A 27,998-nucleotide genomic window follows, 5' to 3' on the forward strand; every position below is an offset into this window, starting at 1 on the left:
TGTGTGGTTTCGATTAAAAAGGAAGGGGAAAGTATCCATTGGGATCAATGGAGGCTATTTTTCTTTTTTTTCTAATCCCCTTGTGGGGCGTGGAATTTCAAGATATAAACAGGGGGGTGGGAGTTAAACCCATCTCTCCCAAAGCACCATGGTCCCAAACTGAACATAAGAAGGGCCCTGCTGGATCAGACCAAGGGTCCATCTAGTCCAGCACTCTATTCACACAGTGGCCAAGCAGCCATCGGCCAGGGATGAACAAGCAGGACATGCTGCAACAGCACCCTCCCACCCATGTTCCCCAGCAACTCGTGCACACAGGCTTATTGCCTCCAATACTGGAGAGAGCACACAACCATCCGGGCTGGTAGCCCTTGATAGCCTTCTCCTCCAGGAATTGATCCAACCCCCTTTCAAAGCCATCCAAATCGGTGACCATCACAACTTTTATTTATTTATTTATTTATTTATTTATTTATTTATTTATTTATATAGCACCATCAATATACATGGTGCTGTACAGAGTAAAACAGTAAATAGCAAGACCCTGCCGCATAGGCTTACATTCTAATAAAATCATAATAAAACAATAAGGAGGGGAAGAGAATGCACCAAACAGGCACAGGGCAGAGTAAAACTAACAGTATAAAGTCAGAACAAAATCAAGTTTTAAAAGCTTTAGGAAAAAGAAAAGTTTTTAGCTGAGCTTTAAAAGCTGTGGTTGAACTTGTAGTTCGCAAATGTTCTGGAAGAGCCTTCCAGGCGTAAGGGGCAGTGGAAGAAAATGGACGAACTCTGCGCTGTGTGAGGAAGTCCTTCCTTTTATTTGTCCTGGATCTCCCACCAATCCGCTTCATAGAATCATAGATTAGCAGAGTTGGAAGGGGCCTACAAGGCCATCGAGTCCAACCCCCTGCTCAATGCAGGATGGGATGACCCCGGGTTCTAGTGTTTTGAGAGAGGGAGAAAAATGTCTCCCTATCCACATTCTCCATACCGTGCATAATTTTGTACACCTCTATCATGTCTCCCCTCAGTCTCCTCTTCTCCAAGCATGAATTGGGGCCACGTGCACTTACAGGAGAGTAGGGAAACCAATTACGCATAACTCCACTGTGAGTGATTGGGAAAAAGGTTTAGTTTGGTCCAGTGATCCTAAAAGATTTTCCACTCGAGCTACGGAAGCTTCTGTTACTCTCTTTTCTATCATCTGAGGAAAGGCTTTTGACGAATATTGCTGTGTTTCATTCTCGCCTTCCCGTTTTTCTTTTTTCTTTTCCTTCCCAGAGTGCTGGTCTTGACCACCAAAAACCTCCACCTCCTTTGCCTCCTTCAATCTTTTTTTTTCTTCATGTTCTAAGGAGATTTGATTCCTCAGAAACCGTCACTGTGGCATCGGGCGGGGATGAAAATGGAGGCGCAAGACTCCCAACGCCCCACGGAAGCGGAGAGGTCGCAGAGGACGGGGAAGGCCCTTTTTGTCAACCAGGCCGAAAGTCTGGGAGAAGGACTGAGACGGGCCACCGCCCAACATAAGGTGAAACAGGAACCGGGCGAAGGGCTTCTCCATCACTGGGAGGCCCAATGGCAGGAGTTCCTGAAGACAGTAGAGTCCCCTCACCCCGGTTGGGGAGCCCCACAGTTGCCGGAGGAGCCCACACCGTGGGATGACACCAAGGTCTTCCTGGCCTCCTTCGAGCAAGTGGCCGAGGCCTGCCGGTGGCCCAAGGAAGAGTGGGCGGCCCGGCTCCTGCCGGCCCTCAGCGGAGAAGCTGAGCAGGCCTTCAGCAAGCTGGAGGCTGGAGACAGAGAGGATTATGGGAAGGTGAAGGCGGCCATCTTGCACGGGGACGTCATGAGCAGGGAGAAGCAGCGGCAGCACTTCCGGCGTTTCTGCTACCAGGAGGCCGAGGGGCCCAGAGGGGCCTACAGCCGGCTCCAGGAGCTTTGCCAGGGGTGGCTGAAGGTGGAGAGGCACTCCAAGGAGCAGATCCTGGAGCTGCTGATCCTGGAGCAGTTCCTCACCATCCTGCCGCCGGAGATCCAGAGCTGTGTGAGGGATGTTGGGCCCGAGACCTGCTCCCAGGCGGTGGCCCTGGCCGAGGATTTCCTGCGGTTGCAGCGAGAAGCCGAACGACAAGGAAACCAGGTGAGGCCATTTTGTCCTGCTATCCCTGTGTGGTCTGGGGCCATGTGGATCGGTTCCAGGTTCGGGAAGGGGTGGTCCAGGCCACAGTGAGTTCGGCCTCTAGCCTGCCTCTTCGGGATTATTAATCGAGAGGGTTAACTCTGCCCGCTTCGTGCATTAGAAGCATAGGCACATAGCATGCTGCTTACCCAGAACATTGGTCCATCTAGTCTAGTCTTGTCAACACTGACTGGCAGCGTCTCTCCAGAGTTTCAGGCAGGAGTTTTTCAAGCCCTACCTGGAGATGCTGGGGATTGAACTTGGGACCTTCGGCACTCAAAGCAGGGGCTCTACTGCTGAGCCACAACCCGTCGCCAGCCTCTCACTCATGCCGGCATCATTCATGCAAGCATCTCATTCATGTGTCCAATGATGTTGCCATGTATCTGATAGGGTCCCCTGGCTCTGTTGTTCATGCTGCAATCATTTAATGACCTGCTGCCCGTGTAATGGCAAACCATGGGTTAATTAACTGGGATTTGTTGAATCGTGGGTATGTGCAAACCCAGAACTACGGGTTAAATATGGGTTGCTAACCACAAACAACCCACGAAGAGAACCCATGGTTTGTTGTTGGGTTGTGAATTCTGGGTTGCCTAAACCATGGGTTGTTGTCATGTGTGAACCCAGGATCATGGGTTGTTTCGCCAGGCTGTAGAGACAACTGGCAAGTCTCTACACCCCAGTCTCTTTACATATCAGTACTCCAGTGTCACAAAGGCATCTGGAATATAGGGTGAAGGAAGAGGTGAAACTAACAGTCCTAACCATGGTTTGTTCCATTGTCTGCCAGACAAACCCTGGGTAGGGCAACAAACCATGATTAAATAAACCATGGGTTAGCATTAAATGCGAACCTGGTGCCTTTAGGAGTGTAATGTAAACTTACAAGTGGGACCTAAAACAAGTTGTTGCAGTGTGACTTCCTCCCGTTCAGGGATGCAGCCGGCAGTATTGTTTTCAAGGTACACCCTAGCGTTCTCTTCCTCACTGTACCCTGCACGCAACAGTCAGCCAGCATTCCATTTCTGCTGAGCATGCTCAGTGGATCATTAGGCTCTCTAGGGCTCCCCCCTGGGATTTTTCTTCCCCTGGCGTGCATGGTTTCCTTTTGGCTACAGAAGGACTGCTACTTAGAGATCTGAGATGGCGATTATTAATTTGGAGTATTTGTTTGTGTGTTAACGTATATACCATCCCACTGGGAGATGCCTTCGGGTGGTTCACAGCCAGAAAAAAATGCCCCAAAGCCACACTGCAATAACAATCACACACACAAAATGAAAATATCAAAATATTAGAAATTATTTATATTCATTTAGAGAGCAATCCTATGGCTCCTAGACAGTGTCTGGGGTGTGTAAGATAGTTCGGATTCCTGGATCGGAGGTCAGAGATGGTGCTCTGACCTCGGACCCAGGTGTCTGAGCTCCCTACCCCACCCCACCAGCAAAAGAGGGAAAGTGGGGGTTCTATGGGCAGGGAAGTGAGGGCACTGAGGAAGAGGGGTCCTTCCCACCCCACATCCGCAGAGCCCTCGCTAGATGGGCAAAGATGCCCTTCTAACAAAAATGCAGAGCAGGAGAAGGTGAACTTCACCTGCATGCTCCTCCTGCTCCGTGTAGGATGCCCATCCAGATAGGATTGGGCCCTTACTTGCTGCATTTTTACTTGATGCAGGACAGATAAAAGGAAGGACTTCTTCACACAGCGCATAGTTGTGGAACTCTGGAAGTTGTGGAACTATGGAACTCACTACCACAAGATGTAGTGGTTGCCACCAACTTTGGTTGGCTTTAAAAGGGGGTTGGATAAATTCCTGAAGGCAAAGGGCTTCTAGCCCTGATGGTTGTGTGCTATCTCCAGTATTCGAGGCAGTAAGCCTGTGTGCACCAGCTGCTGGGGAACATGGGTGGGAGGGTGCTGTTGCACTATGTCCTGCTTTGTTGGTCCCTGGCCGATGGCAGGTTGGCCACTGTGTGAACAGAGTGCTGGACTAAATGGACCCTCGGTCTGATCCAGCAGGGCTCTTCTGATGTTCTCTACTGTGTTGCAGGTGGGATTTGAGGAGCTGGCCGTGGGTTTCTCCGCCGTGAGCCAGGTGCCACCTGACGTCGAGCAGAGGCAGCTGTGCACGGAGGCCAAGAAGGAAGATGAGGCAGAGGCCAGACTAGCAGGTAAACAGGCTTTCTTTGAACCTTCTGGACCGCCTACGGCTATTTCAAACCTTCCTTCGGCAAACGGATGGAGTTGGTTCCTTTTTAATAGCATAACGAAACCTAACACAATCCTATGGAGAGGTGAATTGTATACCTCAAGAGGACTAGTTACTGTGACGTCCTGCCTTCACCTGTGTCATCTTGGCCTCACCTGAGATGCCCACAAGCTACCTGACAGGACTCTCAACTCCACTAGCACCCGGGACCACTTCAAACCCCGCCCCCCCCCGCCCCGGTGCTAATGACATGCGTTAGGGTTTAGGCCTACTGCTTACAAACCCAAATTGTGGATACAAATTGTAAGTACATTGAGGCCTACATACTACCTGGAACTTTATACATAATATAAACCATTAACCTTGAAGATATTTACATTTATGGCATATAAGGCAGCAGAACGTCACAGTCACTCCAAACTAACACAAAGCGTAACAAGGTGAATTGGAAGTACTGGTTTGGAGTGGGCTGGATAGAGCAGGCCTGTTGGACCTCTCCCAGCCCAAGAGCCCGGGGGCCACACCCCAGTGGGGAGTGGGGGGCACAAATACCACACATACCAACATATCTTCGCTTAAAAACTGCCCACAAAGCTTCTTCTATCGGACGGTATAGAAATAAATAAACCCCTTGCGATATCAAATCAAATCAATCCAAAGTTTATTGTACTAGCCAAAGGCCATGACAAATACAACAAAAGAAAGCATCCATCCATATATACAGTAATACAAATACCTGGAAAATACACAGATAACTTAGAATTTACTGTAAGTAAAACTCTGCTTTCACTCAGCGGTTTGAGTGCAGTTTTGAGGTTGACTGGGATTGAGTCCATGGTAGTTTATGGCAATTTTGTCTAGTTCTCTCTTCCTAATCTTTTTTGCTGCCAGTGCAAACAAAACCACTTTATGTGACACGTTAACTGTTGGTATCACTCAGAAGAAAAAGAACTGTTTCTGCCAGGGCATTCCTATATCCATGTGTTAACAAGGGTTTCAGGGATCTCTCTCTTGGGTCCCCATACAGAGGGCAAATTAATATGCAGTGAACAATGTCTTCCACTTGATGTTGGCTACAGACATTCAAATGGCACCTTCTCATAGCATCCATCCAGAACTGCAGTTGGCATCACTTGGAATCTCAGTTCATTGAAAGCATTTCTTAGGGAAAGTGGCCTCAAGATTTGTGATATCCAAAGGTTACATCAACTGGGATTGTTTAGCTTGGAGAAAAGGAGGCTGAGGGGAGACATGATAGAGGTGTACAAAATCATGCCCGGTGTAGAGGATGTGGACAGGGAGACATTTCCCCCCCCCTCTCAAAATACTAGAACCCGGGGTCATCCCATGAAGGTGATGGGTGGGAGATCCAGGACAAATAAAAGGAAGTACTCCTTCGCACAGCACAGAGTTAACTTATGGAACTCACTACCACAGGATGTGGTGATGGCCACCAATCTGGATGGCTTTAAAAGGGAGTTGGATAAATTCCTGGAGGCAAAGGCTATCAATGGCTACTAGCCCTGATGGTTGTGTGCTATCTCCAGTATACGAGGCAGTAGCCTGTGTGCACCAGTTGCTGGGGAACATGGGTGCGAGGGTGCTGTTGCATCATGTCCTACTTGTTCATCCCTGGCCGATGGCTGGTTGGCCACTGTGTGAGCAGAGTGCTGGACTAGATGGACCCTTGGTCTGATCCAGCAGGGCCCTTCTGATGTTCTTATGTTCTAAAACCTCTCTAGCTTTTAGAATGGCGGGGGCGGGGGTTGAACAGCACAAAGGCTGGGAATCCATTGAATGATTGGTGGTTGTGGGGAAAGAAGATGGGGCCGTGGAAGGGGTTTGGGAACCCCAGGAGTTGAATAGGAAGGCTGGATTTGACCCTCGGGCCTGAATTTCTACATCCCTGAGTTGGAGAGGGCTGGCCTTCACCTCCGCAGTTCCAGGGCAATTTGCACTTGGAGCTGAGTGTCCTTTCTGTCAGTGAAAGGAGGAAGCAAATTCCATGAGACTCCTCCTCCTCTAGCCATTGAATGAGGCCAGGCTGGTTTCCCCCTTCCCAAGATGCCTTGGGGGCAGGGGGCACAAACTGGCCAATGGCATGAGGCCAGAGTTTGCTTCTCTTCAGCTCTGCAATCCTAGGGCTATCCTGAGATGTGTGTGTCACAGGGTTAAAGATACGGTAGTCCTGTCCTCCTTTCTATAAAGTCACCCTAATTTAACAGTCCCCCCTCCACACACACACACACACACACACACACACACACTTTACTTTACAGACAAAAGTATAGGTGGAATAATTTGGCTGCTTGGAGGTTTCATTACAGTGCTTCAAAATAACCGATTATGTTTAGGGCACAGTCCTGCTGGGATGGCCGTCAGCCACCAAACTCTGAGGCTGGTGGGCATCCAGTGCAGAGCAAGAGGAGGGGAAGAGACAACTCTCGCTTTTATGCCCCTCCCACTCTGCATTTGGCCTATAGAAGTTTCTTCGCCTGTCTAGCTGGCAAAACAGCTGTCTAGCTGTCTGCAGAACAGGAGTGACGGAAGCCGGGGGGGGGGGGGGGCTGGAGATACGGCATAAGCCGGCCTTTCCAGTCCCTGATTGCAACCTCGGAGAGGCAGCCGGTGTGGTTCTCCCCATCTTTCGGAGGCTGGGGCCAGGAGGTCGGATTCCTAGCTCCGAGGTCAGAGCAATGGCTCTGACCTCGGATCCAGAGATCGGTGCTATCCCATGGCCCCCAGACTCTGCCTAGAGGCTGTAGGATATTGCTCCTTTAAGGCAAAGTCCTAGGCAGGTTTAGGCAGGAAAGAGTCCTACAACTCCCGAGCTATCCTATGGTGCCCAGATTCTGCCTAGAGGCTGTAAGATTGCTCCCTTAGTCTGCTTTCCATGATCTGAGGAAAGGCTGTGTATAACCTAGTGGGATCTGAGCTGGCGGCGACCGAACAAGAAAGAGATTGTGGGATTGTGGTGGACAGCTCGATGAAAATGTCCACGCAGTGTGCGGCCGCTGTAAAGAAGGCAAACTCCAGGTTAGGCATTATAAGAAAAGGAATTGGGAATAAAACGGCCAGTATCGTACTGCCCTTATACAAATCTATGGTGCGACCACACTTAGAGTACTGTGTACAGTTCTGGTCACCACACCTAAAAAGGGATATTATAGAGCTGGAAAAAGTGCAGAAAAGGGCAACTAAAATGATGAAGGGGCTTCCCTACGACGAAAGGTTACATCAGCTGGGATTGTTTAGCTTGAGGAAAGGAGGCTAAGGGGAGACATGATAAAGGTGTACAAAATTATGCATGGTATGGAGAATTTGGTTAGGAAGACATTTTTCTCCCTCTCTCAAAATACTAGAACCTGGGGTCATCCCATGAAACTGATGGGTGGGAGATCCAGGACAAATAAAAGGAAGGACTTCTTCACACAGCGCAGAGTTAAGTTATGGAACTCACTACCACAAGATATAATGATGGCCACCAATCTGGATGGCTTTAAAAGGAGATTGGATAAATTCCTGGAGGCAAAGGCTATCCATGGCTACTAGCCCTGATGGTTGTGTGCCATCTCCTGTATTCGAGGCAGTAAGCCTGTGTGCACCAGTTGCTGGGGAACATGGGTGGGAGGGTGCTGTTGCACCATGTCCTGCCTTGTTGGTCGCTGGCCGATGGCTGGTTGGCCACTGTGTGAGCAGAGTGCTGAACTAGATGGACCCTTGGTCTGATCCAGCAGGGCCTTCCTTAGAATCATAGAATCATAGAATAGCAGAGTTGGAAGCTACAAGGCCATCTAGTCCAACCCCCTGCTCAATGCACGAATCCACCCTAAAGCATCCCTGACAGATGGTTGTCCAGCTGCCTCTAGTGTGGGAGAGCCCACAACCTCCCTAGGTAGCTGATTCCACCGTCGCACTGCTCTAACAGTCAGGAAGTTTTTCCTGATGTCCAGCTGGAATCTGGCTTCCTTTAACTTGAGCCCGTTATTCCTTATGTTTTTGTGTCCCTCATTTGTATACACAATGAAATCATGCCATATTTCATTTTTAAAAAAACAGATATTTTAATTTTGCCTTAAAGTTGATAGAGCAATTTGTCTGCCATGCTGATGTGGCATCAGTCTGCGTACCAAGACGTCATGTTAAAAGTTCTGCAGTTTTCCGACTTTTACCTATGACCCTGCAAGCTGTCATCAGCCTGGATACGACACATTCCTCAGATGTGACTTCTGTATTTTGTTCTTCCTGTATTGTTATTAGAGCCAATGCGGATCTAAGATATATAGATGGATGTGTAACAGATGCCAGTTCTGAGAATGCCTCTTCAAAGAAGATGCTTGCTGTCAGCATGGCTTTTCATGAATCAGCACTTTTTCCAGTGATCGAAATGTGTTTTTGATGTGTTGCTTCAGCTGATTGATTGACCTCCTTTTCTCATTACTGCATTAGGTAAAAGGTGGCTGGGTGTGCTTGAGGGTGAAAAATATACATCAGAAGACTCCGAGCAAGTCGGACCGTGTAGCCTGGCAGTAGAGAAAGCAGAAGAGAACTGTTCATCGTGTAGCGAGCAGGAAAATGCCCCTGAGAATCAGGAATGGCCAAATGAAACCCACCCAACAGACCGAGCGGACAGATCTACTTCTTGTGGGGATGATTACAAGGACTTCAGTGAAAGCACAGACCAGCAGGAAACCCACACTGGTAAGAGGCACAACGCATACAGTGTTTGTGGGAAAAGCTGTAGTCAGAGCCCAGGCCTTATTCTTAATCAGAGAACCCATGCAGGAGGAAAGCCACAGAACAAATGCTTGATTTGCGGGAAGTCTTTCCTTTATAACTCAGACCTCATAATTCACCATGGCATCCACACGGGCGAGAGACCGTATGAGTGTCCCGACTGTGGCAAAAGGTTCAGCCGCGGCTCTGATCGCAATCGTCACCAGAGAATCCACACGCAAGAGAAGCTGTACAAGTGCCTGGTCTGTGGGAAGTGCTTCCTTTATAGCTCAGACCTTATCATTCATCAGAGAATCCACACGGGTGAGAGACCCTACGAATGCTTGGACTGTGGGAAAAGGTTCAGCTGCAGTTCTGACCGTAATCGTCACCAGAGAATCCACACGGGGGAGAAACCGTATGTGTGCTTGGACTGTGGGAAAAGGTTTAGTCAGAAGGTTCACCTTAATAGACATCGTAGAATTCATATGGGAGAAAAAACATACAAATGCCCAGAGTACGGGAAAAGTTTCGGTGTGAGCTGATACCACATTGTACGTTCCAACATGTGCACATTGAAATATGTGATGTTAATTTCATTAGTTACATTCTAGTTTGATTAAACTGTTGTCCTGGGGCGAGGTAGTTATGCATTTACATGTCTCCCCATTTAGTCCTTTCCTTCTCTATCAAGTCCTTTTCCCATTAATCAGCTTCACTGTCTGCTTTCAAAGCTCCATTTTGTCTCATCCAAGAATGTGTCTGGGATTCTCTCGTTTCTCCAACAGGTAAAGGGTGGTTGATCGTAGATGAGGGAGACAAAGATGTGCCAGAAGATTCAAAGCAAGCAAGATCACATTGGATAACAAAAGGAGAGACTGTTTCCCAACGTTATCGGCAAGAAAGTGCCTTGAGGGGCCAGATGGATAGTCAGTGCAAGCGGGAAACTCACCTTATGGGGATAGTGGATGATTCTCCTCATTGTGAGAAGGACCTCAGGAAAACCACAGTACAACAAAGAATCCACACTGGCAAGAGGCAAAACACTTGCCAAGCTTATGGGAAAAGCTTTGTCCCAAGTGCGGGCTTCTCTAAAAATAATGCGCTTGTAAAAGGAAAGCCACAGAGGTGCTTGCTTTGCAGTGAAAGCTTCTTTCGTTCCTCCGAGCTTATCATTCACCAGAGAATCCACACCACCAAGAGAATGTACGACTGCCCGGAGTGTGGAAAAAAGTTTGGTAAAAAATTTAATCTCCATCGGCATCAAAGAATGCATGCTGGTAAAAAACCACACAATTGCTTGGAATGTGGAAAGGCATTCAGGAGCAGCTCGAACCTTCAGGTTCATCAGAGAATCCACACGGGAGAGAAGCCGTATAAATGCTCCTATTGTGGAAAAGGATTCAGGGACAGTTCACACCGCGGACGCCATCAGAGAATCCACGTCAGGGAGAAGCTGTATGAATGCTCAGAGTGCGGGAAAGGGTTCCACCAAAACATCGACCTTAACAGCCATCGTAGAGTCCATGCTACTAAAAAGACAAAATCCACAAGGAAAGAGAGAGTGTGATTCGTAACGTCACTGCATATTATCTAGAGGCATTTGGGCACGAGAAAATGAATCAATGAAAGGAGATGCAAAAATATGTGCACAGAGCGGAGTGTTGTTTTAACAGGGATGAAGGCAAGTCTATGCTTTCCAGATAAGTTCCTGGGACGAATTGAAGACGATGACAAATGACTCTTTTACTTGTTATTGTTTTGTAGTTTCAGGTATGTTGTATATACTGGTTTTTGCTGTTACTTTTGCTGGGTTTCCCCCCTCTCTTTGTTTCTTTGCATTTATCTGGTTATTGGAAGGCTGCAGAACCCAAATCCGCCCCCCTGCCCCCGGAAGCTGCTTTCTACCAGGGGAGGCTGGTGGCTCTGAGTCCGGTGGGGTTGTGAATCCATTCTGGGTTGTAGCTCGAGCTTTGAACCCGCCAGAACTCTAAAGGAGCAATTCAAGGGGCCAAATGGGGATAAGATTCAGCACCTTACATAGGGTTCGCACAGCTTTGGAAAGGGTGGGGACCTCTACCCAAGAGCTTCTCTGAAACTGAATATATGACCCTCAGGCTGAAAGAATTTCAAGAGTACTGAGCTGGAGATGGACTAGTGGTGTCATTTAGTATAAAACTGAGCTTAAATGTAGTAAGGTACTACATCAGCCTTCCTCAACCTGGAGCGTTCCAGATGTGTTGGACTGCACCTCCCAGAATGCCCCAGCCAGCAGAGCTGGCTGGAGCATTCTGGGAGTTGCAGTCGAACACATCTGGAGCGCCCCAGGTTGAGGAAGGCTGTACTACATGAATGAAATCCTTATTTCAGAGTCTGATCAGTGATAGTTCCTCACAACTGGGGTGGGAGGTGGGGCATCAAATGAGGTCTTAGGTAGCCCCCGATTCGCCTCGGAGGCCAGTCTGGAGCCCCCGAAGCAGCCCCGATTCGCCTCAGGGTGCTTCGGGGGTTGCCGAGGCGAGATTCAGGCCCTCCAAGGCGACTTGGCCTTTTGTAGGTGCCAGCTGCACAGCTTGCACCCAGAAAAGCTTCCTCTTTCCCGCTCTCCCCGTTTACCTGCTGCCGTCGCCGTCACCGCCGCCTCACTCCTGCCGGATTCTGCGGCTGACGCATGTGAGATGAACCAGGACGCATGCGATTTTAAGATATCGCAGGGGCTCTGAGTGATTAGTATTTCTATGGCCACAAATCACTACTAATCACTCAGAGCCCCCCGTGATATGTTTAAATCGCTCGTGGCCTGGTTCTTCTCACATGCGGCGGTGATGGCAGCGGCAGCAGATAAGGCCCACTCCGAAGTGGCCCCGGGCACCCCAAAGCTTCAGAGCCTATTGGCTTTGGGGTGCCTTGGGCTGAGCCAGAACCATTTCTGAACTGAGGCGAAGCGGACCGAATCAGCCCACCTTGGCTTGGATTCGGGGCCTTGGCGGTACCTAGTCTTAGGTACTTCTGTTCAGGCATCAGCGTGAGTCAACGAAACCTTGAAAGATCGCTTTGGATAATAAAACGTCTGAACTGTGCAAGATATCCAATCATTTTGTCCTTTGTCTGGTAAGGAACAGAGAGTGGCTTGGGAAAGTCTTACGAGTGAGGTGTGGGGAATCTCTCTCATGCCCTTGTAGATACCTCTCTCTGAAACTCATGGGTCACAAAACAGAACCGTAGATGTAGCTCCCCCTAATTTGGATTGGGGCCACAGCAAGAGGGAAGAGGTCCTTAAATCCTCCTCCCCGTCCCTTAGCCCTAATCTGGAAACCTCCCTCAGTCGATATTTGTCACAAAGGTAGGGTGACCATATGGAAAGGAGGACCGGGCACCTGTATCTTTAAAAGTTGTATAGAAAAGGGAATTTCAGCAGGTGTTATTTGCATGCTTGAAGCACCTACTGAAATTCCCTCTGCATCACAACATTTAAAGCTGCAGGAGCCCTGCCCTCTTTTGTATCTGGTCAAGATGCAGGGCTCCTGCAGCTTTAATGGTTGGGATGGAGAGGGAGTTTCCCCAGGTGCTGCATGCATACAAAGGACCCCTGTTGAAATTCCCTTTTCAATGCAACTGTTAAAGAAACTGGAGCCCTGTCCTCCTTTCCATAGGGTCACCCTACACAGAAGAAGAAATTTAATGGGCACAAAAAAATGGGTAAAAGCAGCTTCTCCCGAGGGTGGGGGAGTTGATTAATAGAGGGAGAATAGTTTTAGGGTTGCTTTCCCTACACTGTTTCTCCAATCTAAATTGCGGGGTGGCGGCCGGAGGTGACTCTGAGGATGCTTTTACAGGAAGTGAATTCCATGTATTTATTTTATAGCTTTTTCCCTACAACATTGAATGAGAATGGTTGGGGGCAGCAGGAGGGTGGAATGTGGAAGAAATTTTCGCCACAGCACTCATTTATTTTGAAAATGCAGACCCTGCCTTTCAGTCAAATGAGTCTCAAGATGGCTTTACCAGCAACAGGTAATAAATAATACACAGAGACCCACTCCAGACACAATACCCAAATCATACAGAGTTACAACCCAGACGTCTTTCATTTTCTGGCTGATGGATGGGGCAAAATCATGCTTCCTTTCAGTTCTGCAATCCTAGGACAATTGGCGCTGGAGCTGAGCATTCATAGAAGTTGGAAGGAGCCTCTAAGGCCATTGAGTCCAACCCCCTGCTCAATGCAGGAATCCACATTAAGGCATCCCTGACAGATGGCTGTCCAGCCACCTCTTGAATGCCTCTAGTGTGGGAGAGCCCACAACCTCCTGAGGTCATTGGTTCCATTGTCATGCTGCTCTAACAGGAAGTTTTTCCTGCTGTCCAGCTGGAATCTGGCTTCCTGTCACTTGAGCCATTTTTCTGTGTCCTGCACTCTGGGATGATCAAGAAGAGATCCTGGCCCTCCTCTGTGGGACAACCTTTTAAGGATTTGAAGAGTGCTATCATGTCTCTCCCCCCCGCCCCCAATCTTCTCTTCTCCAGGCTAAACATGCCCAGTGCTTTCAGTCTCTCCCTACCAGGCTTTGTTTCCAGACCCCTGATCATCCTGGTTGCCCTCCTCTGAACCTCCCCTCCAGCTTGTCTGCATCCTTCTTGAATTGTGGAGCCCAGAACTGGACGCAATACTCTAGATGAGGCCTAACCAGTGCCGAATAGATGGGAACCAGTACCTCACGTGATTTGGAAGCTATACTTCTATTAATGCAGCCCAAAATATCATTTGCTTTTCTTTTTTTTTGTGCAGCCACAGGGAACTGGCAGGAAACAGGGGAAGCAAATTCCTGCACCTTCTTTATCCCTGGCTGATGGATTGTACCCATGGCAAAGAATAAGAACCACTGTGGTGTGGTGGTTAGAACTCTGTTGACTGGGTTATTATTATTATTATTATTATTATTATTATTATTATTATTTATTTATTTATATAGCACCATCAATGTACATGGTGCTGTACAGATAACACAGTAAATAGCAAGACCCTGCCGCATAGGCTTACAATCTAATAAGTTGTAGTAAACAATAAAGAGGGAAGGAGAATGCAAACAGGCACAGGGAAGTGTAAACAGGCACCGGGTAGGGTGAAGCTAACAGTATAGAGTCAGAACAAACTCAATATTTGAAGGCTATAGGGAAAAGAAAAGTTTTTAGCTGAGTTTTAAAAGCAGTGATTGAGTTTGTAGTTCTCAAGTGTTCTGGAAGAGCGTTCCAGGCGTAAGGGGCAGCAGAAGAAAAAGGTTCTCATCCCTTGTCGGCCATGAAGCTCACTGGGTGGCTCTGGCCCAGTTACTGATTCTCAGCCCAACCTACCTCACAGGGTGGTTGTGAAGATGAAAAGGAAAGGAGAAAGCCAAATAAACCGTCCTGGGTTCCTTGCAGGAGGAAAAAAGGCGGGATATAAATGTAATAAAATGAAAAGTCTCTTGTCAAATTATTATTATTTACACTATTTATATACCGCTCAATTATCTAACACAGATTCCAGAGCAGTGAACCTAAGTATAAACAGTAAAATCACCCACGTTTAGTTTTTTAACAGTTTTTAATGCTTTATGTGTGTATGTTCTGTGTTTTAGGATTTTAAATTTTGTATACTCGTTTTAATCTTAATTTTAGAATTTCTGTAAACCACCCAGAGAGCCCTGGCTATGGGAGCGGTATATAAGTGCAATAAATAAATAAATAAAAGAAAGGAGATTAAAATTGGCACCACTCTGGAAGAGGAACGGCACTCAACGACAGCCTGGGACCGGTGAGATGGGAAAACTTCGAAAGACCCAGTAGCTTAGAGAAACGTGATCATGTTATCTAATATTACACGGAGCAGGTTGGATGCACGTTTGGGAATAAAATTAGTATAATTTAAATAGACATTTGATACATCTCACCACAGCAGGGAAGGCTGATCAGGTGAGCTGATGTAGTCTGCTTTAGACGAGAACATGAGAAGAGCTATTTTTTTTGCTCCCACCCCAAAATCTGGAGATTTCAGAGCGGATTTGGAGGCTATGGGTGCTGGAACTGTCCATGCAGGAAGCAACTGATTTCTGTTTGTGAAAAGACATCAGCTGGGGAAATGTGGCCCAGCCATTCCCATGATGTGATGCTCAATAAGCACATTCAGTTCAGTGATGAATGTGAAGAAACATATATATTCCTACACCTTTTTCATCTCCTGCTTGCGTTGAGTCAAAGACAGTGGAGGCTGGTGGCTCCAAGGCCAGTCAATCCCTCCGGGTTTCAGTCAGAACTCTAAAGGAACTATCCAGGGTGCTGAATCCAATCCCCACAACGGGTTTAGCATTTTGTATAGCTCCTTTAGAGTTCTGATTAGTTCTGACTGAAACCCAGAGCGGGTTCACGGCCCCACTTAAATCGGTGCCACCAGCCTCCACTAGTCAGAGGAGGACCACAGAGATATGACTGTGGAGTGGCTACTCGGAGTCCGCATTTGAAGCCCTAGCACAGGTGGCGGCATTCTAATAGGACCCGGAAGTGAAGGATATATGGGACTTTCCTCTTCGTTCACCTCTATGGTTGTCCAGTGAATGCTCCTTTTCTGTCATAGAGATTGAAAAATTATAGAGGGGCACGAAGCCTGAATTTTCATTAAAATTTAAAACCGACCACTGGCCATGATTTTCTATGTGTGACATAGGCTTAATTAAAATATATTAATTAATCAATTTCCAGTGCTTATATTTCATCATCCACTGACATTCTATCGGTGATTATCAATCATATGTTTTACAAATCACACAGAATAAGACCTTGCTTAAGAACATGTTGCCATCTTTTTGGGGAGGGGGTGGGGGTCAAGATGGGACCCCAGCTGCTATTTATTTATTTATTTATTTATTACATTTTTATACCGCCCAATAGCCGAAGCTCTCTGGGCGGTTCACAAAAATTAAAACCACAGTAAAACACCCAACAGTTTAAAACACAATTACGAAATACAGTATAAAAAGAAATGTAGCTACACTACATTTCTCCATTGATTCCTGCGGGCAGCTCTCATTTCCGTCCTTGGTAAGGTGGGGGAAAAATATGGCTTCCAAGGAAAACCTGAAAAAAAATTCCTATCCAAATAATGGGATGGGGCACTCTTGATTTTTCTTTATCTCTGTGCTTCGTATTCCAGCCATCTGGAAAGGTGAAATTGACCTGCAAGAATTTCTCCAGCCATGGAGGAGGTGAAGGGGGAAAAGACTTAGAAAGTCCAAAATGTGGGAGGTGAGTGGAAATGGAGGAAGGAGGAGAGAAACTGCTGCTTGGAAAGAGTTCGTGTGCAGAGAGGGAATCCAACCCCCTCACCCCCCCCGCCCCAACTCTCCCTATAAGAATCCAGCTGCAAAGTCGCCCCTAACTACATTGGGTTTGTGGCTTTCTCTCTCTCTCTCTCTCTCTCTCTCTCTCTCTCTCTCTCTTTAAAAATGATCAAGGGGCTGGAGCATCTCCCCCATGAGAGAAGGTTACAACAGCTGGGATTGTTTAGCTTGCAAAAAAACCAGGCTGGGGGGAAGACCTGATAGAAGTGGATAAAATCATGCATGGTGTGGAGAATGTGGGTAGGGGGGTATTTTTCTCCCTCTCTCAAAATGCTAGAACCCAATGGGGTCATCCCATGAAGCTGGTGGGTGGGAGATTCAGGGCAAATAAAAAGGAAGGACTTCTTCACACACATAGTAAAACTATGGAATTCACCGCCACAAGATGTAGTGATGGCCACCCATTTGGATGGCTTTAAAAGGGGGTTGGATAAATTCCTGGAGGAGGAGGCTATCAATGGCTACTAGCCCTGATGGTTGTGCGCTATCTCCAGTATTTGAGGCAGAAAGCCTGTGTGCAGCAGTTGCTGGGGAACATGGGTGGGAGGGTGCTTTTGCACCATGTCCTGCTTGTTCATTCCTGGCCGATGGCTGGTTGGCCACTGTGTGAACAAAGTGTTGGACTAGATGGACCCTTGGTCTGATCCAGCAGGGCCCTTCTGATGTTCTTATGGAATTCACCGCCACAAGATGTAGTGATGGCCACCCATTTGGATGGCTTTAAAAGGGGGTTGGATCAATTCCTGGAGGAGGAGGCTATCAAGGGCTACTAGCCCTGATGGTTGTGCGCTATCTCCAGTATTTGAGGCAGAAAGCCTGTGTGCAGCAGTTGCTTGGCTGCTTTTGCAGTCATGTGCCCCTTGTGGGTTTCCCATGGGCAGCTGCTTGGCCACTGTGTGAACAGTATGCTGCACTAGAAGGATCCTTGGTCTGATCCAGTAGGGGTCTTCTTATAATCTTAGGATTTAGTAAGATTATGGGGTTGCGTCCCATGTTAGCTCTATTTAGAGTAGTCCCATTGAAGTGAATGGGACCTAAGAGTTGGATACAACCCCATGCATGGTGTGGAGAAAGTGGATAGAAAAATATTTACTTCTTTTCTGCTATTACTGCATTACGCTGGATCGTCGAGCAAAACTGGCAGGGATGTACAAGACAGACAAAAGCCGGTCTGACGTACCTAACCTGTGGAATTCGCTTCCACAAGATGTAGCGATGGCCAACATGAGACATACTCCTACTGTGCATACGATTGCAGTCTTAAGGGCACAATCTTATGCCTATTTAGACCACCATGGCTGGTTGGGAAATGCTGGGAGTTGTTTATTGACCTTCTCCCCCATCTAAATATGCTTAGGATTGCACACAAAAGCACTTTTGTGTTGTCTGTTGCACTGGACATACAAGGGCGAGATGCAGTTTTATATGCACTTTGCTGCAGCTTTTAAAACTTACTGATGTTGTTGTTTATTCGTTCAGTCGTTTCCGACTCTTCGTGACTTCATGGACCAGCCCACGACAGAGCTTTCTGTCGGCCGTCGCCACCCCTAGCTCCCCCAAGGTCAAGTCTGTCACCTCCAGAATATCATCCCTCCATCTTGCCCTTGGTCGGCCCCTCTTCCTTTTGCCTTCCACTTTCCCTAGCATCAGCCTCTTCTCCAGGGTATCCTGTCTTCTCATTATGTGGCCAAAGTACTTCAGTTTTGCCTTTAATACCATTCCCTCAAGTGAGCAGTCTGGCTTTATTTCCTGGAGTATGGACTGGTTTGATCTTCTTGCAGTCCAAGGCACTCTCAGGATTTTCCTCCAACACCACAGTTCAAAAGCATCTCTCTTCCTTCGCTCAGCTTTCCTTATGGTCCAGCTCTCGCAGCCATAGGTTACTACGGGGAAAACCATTGCTTTAACTATGCGGACCTTTGTTGTCAGTGTGGTGTCTCTGCTCTTAACTATTTTATCAAGATTCGTCATTGCTCTCAAAGCTGGATTTGCATTTCCAACATACTGCATTTTTAATTTCCAGAGGAATAGCCGTGTCCACCTATTGCGGCAAAAGCAACCAAGAGTCTTAGGGCACCTTAAGGAATAACAGATTTATTGTGGCAGTGGGCATTCACACAATGCAGTTGTTACTGATAACCTGAACACCCTGTTACTAGGTTACTCAACTAACACATCTAAACCTGATTTACACATAACAGTAATCCATGGTTTATTTAACCCATGGTTCACCTATGGTTTTTGCCCTACCAAGGGTTTGTGTGGCAGTTGACAGTACAAACCAAGATTTGTTTTCTCATCCGCTGGTTTTGTTTCCCTCCAACTTTGCTTGCTCCCTCCCTGTATCCCAAATGCCTTTGTGGTGCTGTAGCACTGGCGTGTACAGTGGCTGTTTTTGGCTTTGGTTTTTACCACTCTTACCTGTTGAAACAACCCACAAACGATCCACAGTGTCGGGTTCGCATGCAATGATGACAACCAATGGTTTAAACAACCTGGAGTGCCCGACCTGACAACAAATGTGTTCTCTTTCCAGATGGTTTGTGGTTAACAAACTATAGTTTGTTAGCACAGCTGGGTTCTCACAACACAACAACCCATAATTCAACAACCCATATCATGGATTAGTGATATAGAGCTTTATCACACCAGCATTATACTGTGCAATCATTGTGAATTGTGTGCAAAGGATTCCAAAGTTTTCCAGTTTATAATCTGCTTTTATTGTAAAGTACTCTGAAGTTTTCCAGTTTATATTCTGCTTTGACTGGGAAGCACTCCCATGCATCCTGCTTTAACTGTGCTTCAAAGGCAAAAGACCCGACCTATTTTGGTACTACTTTTGGAGCAAATTATTTGTCATTTTCTGAGCGGCCACTGGGGGCGCAGGAGCAGGATTTAATATGTTTAAAGAAAAATTAAACAAATGCTTACATCTGTGTAAGTTTTAAAGATAAAGATATCAAAATTGGCAAAGTAATAGATATTAAGGAGAGCTTTAAGTATACCAAATTTGAATCGGATTGGGTCATCCTTTGATTTTTAAATGATTTTTTACATTTCCTGGTATGCAAAGGATCTTAGGAGTGCTGCCGCCCGGGGTGTGATTTAGCTAACAACAGCAACGACAGCTTAGCGCTGTAGGGGATAATTCGAGGGAAACAGGTACGTGGGATGAAGCTAATAATGGTGTGATATAAATCCTTTATCTTGATTCAGGCCTCTGGTGATAGAAATAAACCTGTTGATGAATTCTAACTTGTGTTCAACTGCCAGTGCATTTTCAGTCCTACTTATCTCACAAAGTTTGGGAAACACTTTTAGGTTTAAAATGTTTGGGAAACATTAAAATGTTTGGGAAACATTTTTAGGTTTAGGCCTTTTCCTAATTTTAATCTCTCTTCTCTGTACAGAACTACTGTATTAATCACAGGCACAATTCCCTTGCCTGATCCCAATTCTTTCCTCCTGATTTTGGGCATGTGTAGAACAGTTACTTCCTTCACAACCAGCCCCCACCTCCCCATAACCACCCAGGGTGTTCCTGGCAGCAAGACCTTTAAGCCCAGGGGCTGTTCACATTTTCAGTGGCAAAATCCTGGGTTAGTTTGTTGGGCTGGGCACAACAAACCTACTCGTAGGTTGTTAGCTAGGGTGACCATATGATTGGATTTGCCCGGATTTGTCCGGGTTTTTGATGACAAATCCGGGGGGGGAGGGGAAATCTGGAATTTTTTCCAAAGAGCAGCTCTAATGGGAATTAACTAAAATGCTTATAACCGTCATTTTTTAAGATAAAGACATGAAACTTGGCACAATGGTAGCTCTTAGGAAGAGCTTTAGTCATACCAAATTTGAAACAGATCCATTCATCCATTGATGTTTAAGGATTTTTTAAAAAATTGAGGTTATAAAATTATTAGTTTTAAAATTGTCCTTTTTAAAGATAAAGAGATGAAACTTTGCACCATTATAGGATTTAGGTAGAGCTTTAGCCACACCAAATTTGAAACAGATCTGTTTATCGATTTTTTAGGTTTTTTTTTTTAAATTGAGGTTTTTAAATTATTATTTTTAAACTGTCATTTTTAAAGATAAAGAGCTGAAAGTTGGCACCATGATAGCTTTTAGGTAGAGCTTTAGCCATACCAATTTGAAACAGATCTGTTCATCCATTGATTTTTAGGAATTTTTTTAAAATTTGAGGATTTCATTTTTAAAAAAAATATTTTTAAAGATAAAGAGATGAAACTTGGCACCATGATTGCTCTTAACAAAGACTTTAGCTATGCCAAGTTTGAAACAGATCTGTCCATCCATTGAGTTTTAGGATTTTTTTTAAAGTTTGAGGTTTTAAAATTATTGTGTTTTAAAACTGCTGGAGCCATATCCTTCGAACTCAGGTTATCAAACCTCCTCTTTGGGGTTTTGCATATTGAGCAGTTTCAGCTCTTGGCATTAAGGGGATCTCCAGTCTTTAGGTAAACTGCCACAACACCCACCCTAATGTTAGAGTAGAGAAACTTGTGACAATTATACACAAGCTTTTTTAAAAAATTGAAATTTTAAAAAGCCAGCCTTCCGGCCGGCCAGTAGCAAACCCTGTTTACAACAACAGCAGCTTGCAATGAGTGAAGACACAGTCAGAAAAGATATTTGAGGGAAGGGGAGAATGTATCACACAAAGCATAGCAAAAGCTTCAAAGTACATGTGACCAATGCTATGTTCGGGTGGGCACGCCCCCTTGGTGCTGGACACGCCCCCTTGGGGGCCGACCATGTTGTCCTCCTTTTTGGTTTCCAAAATATGGTCACCCTATTGTTAGCGTTACATTTCAATTGGTCACTTTGGGTTATTAGTGGATTAAGCCACCCAAACCTAACCTACAAACAAATTGTGGGTTAACTTCGGGCTGTTTAACCCATGAACAACCCAAAGCGTCCAGGGTCGGATGTCATGCTAATAACCTCTGAAGAAGACAATCATTGGTTGCTATTTAAAAGCAGAAGTTGTGAGTGTGCCTGGGACAACGTGCGTGTTCTCTCCTTCTCCTGAACGAGAACTCATGGGTTGTTTAAACCATGGGTTATCATAGAATTATAGAATAGCAGAGTTGGAAGGGGCCTATAAGGCCATCGAGTCCAACCCCTGCTCAATGCAGGAATCCACCCTAAAGCATACCTGACAGATGGCTGTCCAGCTGCCTCTTGAAGGCCTCTAGTGTGGGAGAGCCCACAACCTCCCTAGATAACTGATTCCATTGTCATACTGCTCTAACAGTCAGGAAGTTTTTCCTGATGTCCAGCTGGAATCTGGCTTCCTTTAACTTGAGCCTATTATTCCGTGTCCTGCACTCTGGGAGGATCGAGAAGAGATCCTGGCGCTCTTCTGTGTGACAACCTTTTAAGTATTTGAAGAGTGCTCTCATGTCTCCCCTCAATCTTCTCTTCTCCAGGCTAAACATGCCCAGTTCTTTCAGTCTCTCTTCATAGGGCTTTGTTTCCAGACCCCTGATCATCCTAGTTGCCCTCCTCTGAACACGCTCCAGCTTGTCTGCATCCTTCTTGAATTGTGGAGCCCAGAACTGGACGCAATACTCTAGTTGAGGCCTAACCAGGGCCGAATAGAGAGGAACCAGTATGTCACGTGATTTGGAAGCTATATTTATCATTACATACATACCAGGTCTAAGGTATGCTGGTATTTTTTGCTCTTTTCCTTTTGCCTATGGCCCTGCAGGGGCCCCTGATCGTCTCTGAAATTAAATCCAGTCCTGGGGGGCTGATAGAGTTTCCCTGAACCCTACCATACAAGTATTTCTCTCCTCCCCCCACCCCACTCCCTCCAGGCATTTCTTGATCAGATTCATCACCTTGAAACAAACATGAAGACAGATGAAACTGGGTCAAGGAGGAGAAATACCCAATATGTGTGCCAGGGTAAATATCGTGCCATGCCCTCTGTCACCCTTGCAGGAAGCGGAATGGCATCACCCCCAAGTTCTAGAACGCCTCCTCTCTGGAATGGACTGGAGTGGAAACCACTATGATGCAGCCCGGTCAGGTAAGAGGCGGACCACCAACGTAGTATGCCGGAGCGACGGCTGAGTCGCCTTCTCCTCCTTTGTCGAACCCATTTCTTTCCCAATTCTGCAAGATATTTGAAGGCCACCCCAATATTTCAGCTGGCTACTTAGTAGAATCGTAGAATTGTAGAGTTGGAAAGGCCTACAAGGTCATTGAGTCCAACCCCCTTGCCGGAGGAGACTCATCAACTTAACAGTCTACCAGCATTCAAAAAAGCTATAAAGACTGATCTGTTCCAGCAGGCCTATCCAGTGGAATTTTAAGATGTTTTTAAAATGTTTTTAGGATTTTTTTTAGGATGTTTTTAACAATGTATATTATGTTTTAATTGAGTATTATGTATTTTATTGTTTATTGTTGTTCCTCGCCTCGATCAAAATGGAGAGGCGGGCAAGAAATAAATTTATTATTATTATTATTATTATTATTATTATTATTATTATTATTATTATTATCCACATGTACGGCCCGGAGCTACATGGGAGTTGTAGTTCCGTGACCACCTCAGGCCCTTAACCAGGGCATGGAAACATACTGTTTGTCTATTAAAGCTCGAGCTTTGAACATTTTTGAATTTTCAAAATTTTCTGCACATCTACGCTGCTCAAGCTGCTCTTTTTAAAAATGAGCAAAGTCAGTCTGGGAGATCGCTAGTTCTAAGCGTTCCACTAATGTATTCATATCTAAGATTGTGAGCAAAAGTGGAAGTGGGCTCGGGGAGTGGGGTGAAATGATTAATGGAGAAGGGAGTGTTTTCCTCTTTCAGGGTCCAGTGACGTTTGAGGAGGTGGCTGTGTATTTCACCCAGGCAGATCGGGCCCTGCGGGATTCAGACCAAAGAGATCTGCACAGGGAAGTCATGGAGGAGAATTATGGGACGGTAACCTCTCTGGGTAAGAACACTTCTTGCTCTGGGCTGATAGGTTCTGAATATCGAGATCACCTCTTTCAGCCTAAGGGCCACTTTGAATGTTGGAGAACCACTCAGAGGCCTCATTACAGTGGTGGGTGGAGCCCTGGGCAAAGAGGGCGGGATCAAATTACCAGCATATTTACCAGATGCCTGGGATTGAACCTGGGAACTTCTGCATGCAAAGCGTGAACTCTGCTGCTGAGCTGGGCTTCCTTCATCTAGATTATCGAACCAGGCTTTGAATTCTCCTGGTAAATATTTCTTATGGCTTCCTGTAAAGAGCATAAGAACATCAGAAGAGCCCTGCTGGATCAGACAAAGGGTCCATCTAGTCCAGCACTCTGTTCACACAGTGGTCAACCAGCTGTTGACCAGGGACCACCAAAGCAGGACATGATGCCACAGCATCCTCCCACCCATGTTCCCCAGCAACTGGTGTACATAGGCTTACTGCCTCAGATACTGGAGGTAGCACATAGCCATCAGGGTTCGTAGCCTTTGATAGCCTTCTCCTTCATAGAATCATAGAATAGCAGAGTTGGAAGGGGCCTATAAGGCCATCGAGTCCAACCCCCTGCTCAATCCAGGAATCCACCCTAAAGCATCCCTGACAGATGGTTGTCCAGCTGCCTCTTGAAGGCCTCTAGTGTGGGAGAGCCCACAACCTCCCTAGGTAACTGATTCCATTGTCATACTGCTCTAATAGTCAGGAAGTTTTTCCTGATGTCCAGCTGGAATCTGGCTTCCTGTATCTTGAGCCCGTTATTCCATGTCCTGCACTCTGGGAGAATCAAGAAGAGATCCTGGACCTCCTCTGTGTGACAACCTTTTAAGTATTTGAAGAGTGCTATCATGTCTCCCCTCAATCTTCTCTTCTCCAGGCTAAACATGCCCAGTTCTTTCAGTCGCTCTTCATAGGGCTTTGTTTCCAGACCCCTGATCATCCTGGTTGCACCATCATGATGCAACCATTCCTGATGGTTGCACCTGGTTGCACCATCAGGAATGGTGGCCATCACCACATCCCGTGGCAGTGAGTTCTATAACCTAACTATGCGCTGTGTGAAGAAGTCCTTCGTTTTATCTGTCAAGAATCTCCCACCCATCAGCTTCATAGAATGACTCCTTTGGTTTTAGTATTATGGGAAAGGAAGAAAAATGTCTCCCTCTCCACATTCTCTACACCATGCATGATTTTTTCCACTTCTATCAGGTCTGCCCTTACTCATGCCAAATCGGCATAGCAGACAAATTGCTCTATCCACTTAAAGGCAAAATTAAAATATCTGCTTTTTAAATATGAAATATGGCATGGTTTCATTGTATATACAAATGAGGGACATAAAAACATAAGAACATCAGAAGGGCCCTGCTGGATCAGACCAAGGGTCCATCTAGTCCAGTACTCTGTTCACACAGTGGCCAAGCAACAGCACCCTCCCACCCATGTTCCCCAGCAACTGGTGCACACAGGCTTACTGCCTCGGATACTGGAGATTGCACACAATCATCAGAACTAGTAGCCCTTGATAGCCTCCTCCTCCAGGAATTTATCCAACCCCCTTTTAAAGCCATCCAAATTGGTGGCCATCACTACATCTTGTGGTAGTGAGTTCCATAGTTTATGCGCTGTGTGAAGAAGTCTTTCCTTTTATCTTTCCTGGATTTCCCACCAATCAGCTTCACAGGATGATGCCTTTAAGTTCTAGTATTATGGGCTAGGGAGAAAAAATGTTTCCCTATCTACATTCTCCACACCATGCACCTCCACTTTGACACCTCACTGAGTTCCGTTTCGTCTGCCGTTACTGATTTGGGGCTCCATTTCTCTTTTTTTTTCTTTTTCCCAGCAGGTAACGGACAAGGCAGTGAAGTTTATGGAGAGCCATCTGGGATGTACTTGGAAAATATCAAGAATAAAGTGGAAGAAAATACCTTTGGAGACCCACAGGGGTCAAGAAGGCAAGGAGAAAACGCAGCAGATGTTGTTGAAATCCCAGCTCAAAGAACACACACCAAGGAGAAGCTGTTTACATGCTTGATGTGTGGGGAAAGATTCAGTCAGAACGCAAGCCTTATATCCCATCAGAGAATCCACACAGGGGAGAAAAAATTAAAGTGTTTGGAGTTTGGAAAGGGTTTCAGTCAGAGCGTACCCCAAACATCACATCCGATAATTCGCACAGGAAAGAAGCTGTGTCAATGCCTGGAATGTGGGAAAAGCTTCAGTCGGAGCACAAACCTTACCAAACACTTAAGAACTCACACAGGAGAAAAACCATTTAAATGTCTGGAGTGTGGGAAAAGCTTCAGTCAGAGCTCAAACCTAATTTCCCATCAAATCATTCACACAGGGGAGAAGCCATTTCAGTGCCTGGTGTGTGGAAAGAGCTTCAGTCAGAGCACAAATCTTACTAAACATGGAAGAGTTCACACAGGGAAGAAACCTTTTAAATGCCTAGAATGTGGCAAGAGTTTTAGTCAGAGCTCAGACCTTATTTCCCATCAAAGAATTCACACAGGGGAAAAACCGTTTAAATGTCCTGAGTGTGGAATGAGCTTCACTCAGAGCACAGCCCTTACGAAACATGAGAAAATTCACACAGGAGAAAAACCCTATACATGCCTGGTGTGTGGAAAGAGCTTCAGCTGGAGAAAAAACCTCACTTCACATCAAAGGATCCACACGGGAGAGAAAACATACAAATGTCTGGAGTGTGGGAAGGGCTTCTATCACAGCTCAAATCTTAGTAAACATGGAAGAATACACACTGGAGAGAAGCCATATAAATGCTTAGAATGCGGAAAGACCTTTACTGTAAGCACAAGCCTTACTTCACATCAACGAATCCACACAGGAGAAAAACTATATAAATGCCTGGAGTGTGGAAAGAGCTTCGGTCGAAACACAAACCTTACCAAACACTTAAGAACGCACACAGGAGAAAAATCATTTAAATGCCTGGAATGTGGGAAAAGCTTCAGTAGCAACGCATACCTTACTATGCATCAAAGAATTCACATGGGGGGAAACTGTATGAGTCCTTGGAATATGGAAAAAGCTTTAGTTAGTACACAACCTTTATTTTCCATCAATATGTTCACACAGGAGGAGGCCTTATAGATCATGGGGTTGTGGAAAGTGGTTCAGTAAGAGAATAAACCTCAATTTCATCAAAGAAGACACCATACAATCCCCTGGAATGTGGAAAGAACTTCAGTCTATGCAACACTTTACCTGTCGCGTAGCAAAAACACTATAAAATGCTCAGACTATGGTTGAAGGTTTCTTAATACAATCAAAGCTGCATAAACCAAGAATTCACACAAGGTTGGGAATATGTATAGAATAGATGATAGGAAAGAACTTCAGTGAGCGCTTAAAGCCAAGGGCGGGCAACTGACAGGCCAAAATAACTGGAGAACCAAAACTCCCATTATCCCCCACCATTGGCTACATTAAGTAGGGCTGATGGGAGTTGTAGGTGAAACATCCAGACTTGTCTGCCCCTGTCTTAAGCCTTAACAACAACCAGGAGAGAAAAGTGCTCACAGTGAAAAAACATATTTGTGGTAAATGTGGCCGTATTATATTGTCTATTAATTTTTGGACACCTCCAATGGGTAGCTGCCACACACAGGTTACAATATTTTAATATTTTATGCCTTAGGTGTGTTAGTCCCAGGGTTTGGTCTGAAGGAATATGAGGCTTGCTGAAACTAAGCAGGCCTGTGTCTGGACAGTGCTTCGAGGGGAGACCATTATAGGTAGCCACCTTGAGTTATACAGTGGAAGAAAAGTAGGATAGAAATGTGATAAATAAATTAAAATGGCATAGGATCCTTCTCTTATGGACATAATTCGAGGGACAGAAATGGCAGTTAGTGCATATACACAAACACACACTACCATATGTGATGACACAAAATTGGGTGGGATAGCTAATACCCTGGAAGACAGAAACAAACTTCAAAGTGATCTTGATAGGCTGGAGTGCTGGGCTGAAAAAAACAGGATGAAATTTAATAGGGATAAATGCCAAGTTCTACATTTAGGAAATAGAAACCAAATGCACAATTACAAGATGGGGGATACTTGGCTCAGCAATACTACAAACGAGAAGGATCTTGGAATTGTTGTAGATTGCAAGCTAAATATGAGCCAACAGTGCGATATGGCTGCAAGAAAGGCAAATGCTATTTTGGGCTGCATTAATAGAAGTATAGCTTCCAAATCACGTAAGGTACTGGTTCCTCTCTATTCGGACCTGGTTAGGCCTCATCTAGAGTATTGCGTCCAGTTCTGGGCTCCACAATTCAAGAAGGACGCAGACAAGCTGGAGCGTGTTCAGAGAAGGGCAACCAGGATGATCAGGGGTCTGGAAACAAAGCCCTGTGAAGAGAGACTGAAAGAACTGTGCATGTTTAGCCTGGAGAAGAGAAGATTGAGGGGAGACATGATAGCACTCTTCAAATACTTAAAAGGTTGTCACACAGAGGAGGGCCAGG

The 27,998-nt window shown here is 45.9% G+C and overlaps 1 protein-coding gene across 1 annotated transcript; it reads left to right on the forward strand.

Moving 5' to 3' along the window:
* The first annotated feature begins 1,371 nt into the window (after window positions 1-1,371).
* Window positions 1,372-26,682, forward strand: LOC134395720 (zinc finger protein 721-like). The gene is made up of 7 exons (XM_063121882.1): window positions 1,372-2,146; window positions 4,242-4,362; window positions 8,850-9,656; window positions 9,905-10,633; window positions 11,674-11,789; window positions 23,343-23,469; window positions 25,340-26,682. Exons 1-7 carry the CDS (start codon window positions 1,403-1,405, stop codon window positions 26,611-26,613), a joined length of 3,918 nt encoding a protein of 1,305 aa, XP_062977952.1. The 5' UTR covers window positions 1,372-1,402; the 3' UTR covers window positions 26,614-26,682.
* Window positions 26,683-27,998: the final 1,316 nt, after the last annotated feature.

The sequence above is a fragment of the Elgaria multicarinata genome, chromosome 3, assembly GCF_023053635.1.
Source record: "Elgaria multicarinata webbii isolate HBS135686 ecotype San Diego chromosome 3, rElgMul1.1.pri, whole genome shotgun sequence".
In the NCBI taxonomy this organism is placed as follows: domain Eukaryota; kingdom Metazoa; phylum Chordata; class Lepidosauria; order Squamata; family Anguidae; genus Elgaria; species Elgaria multicarinata.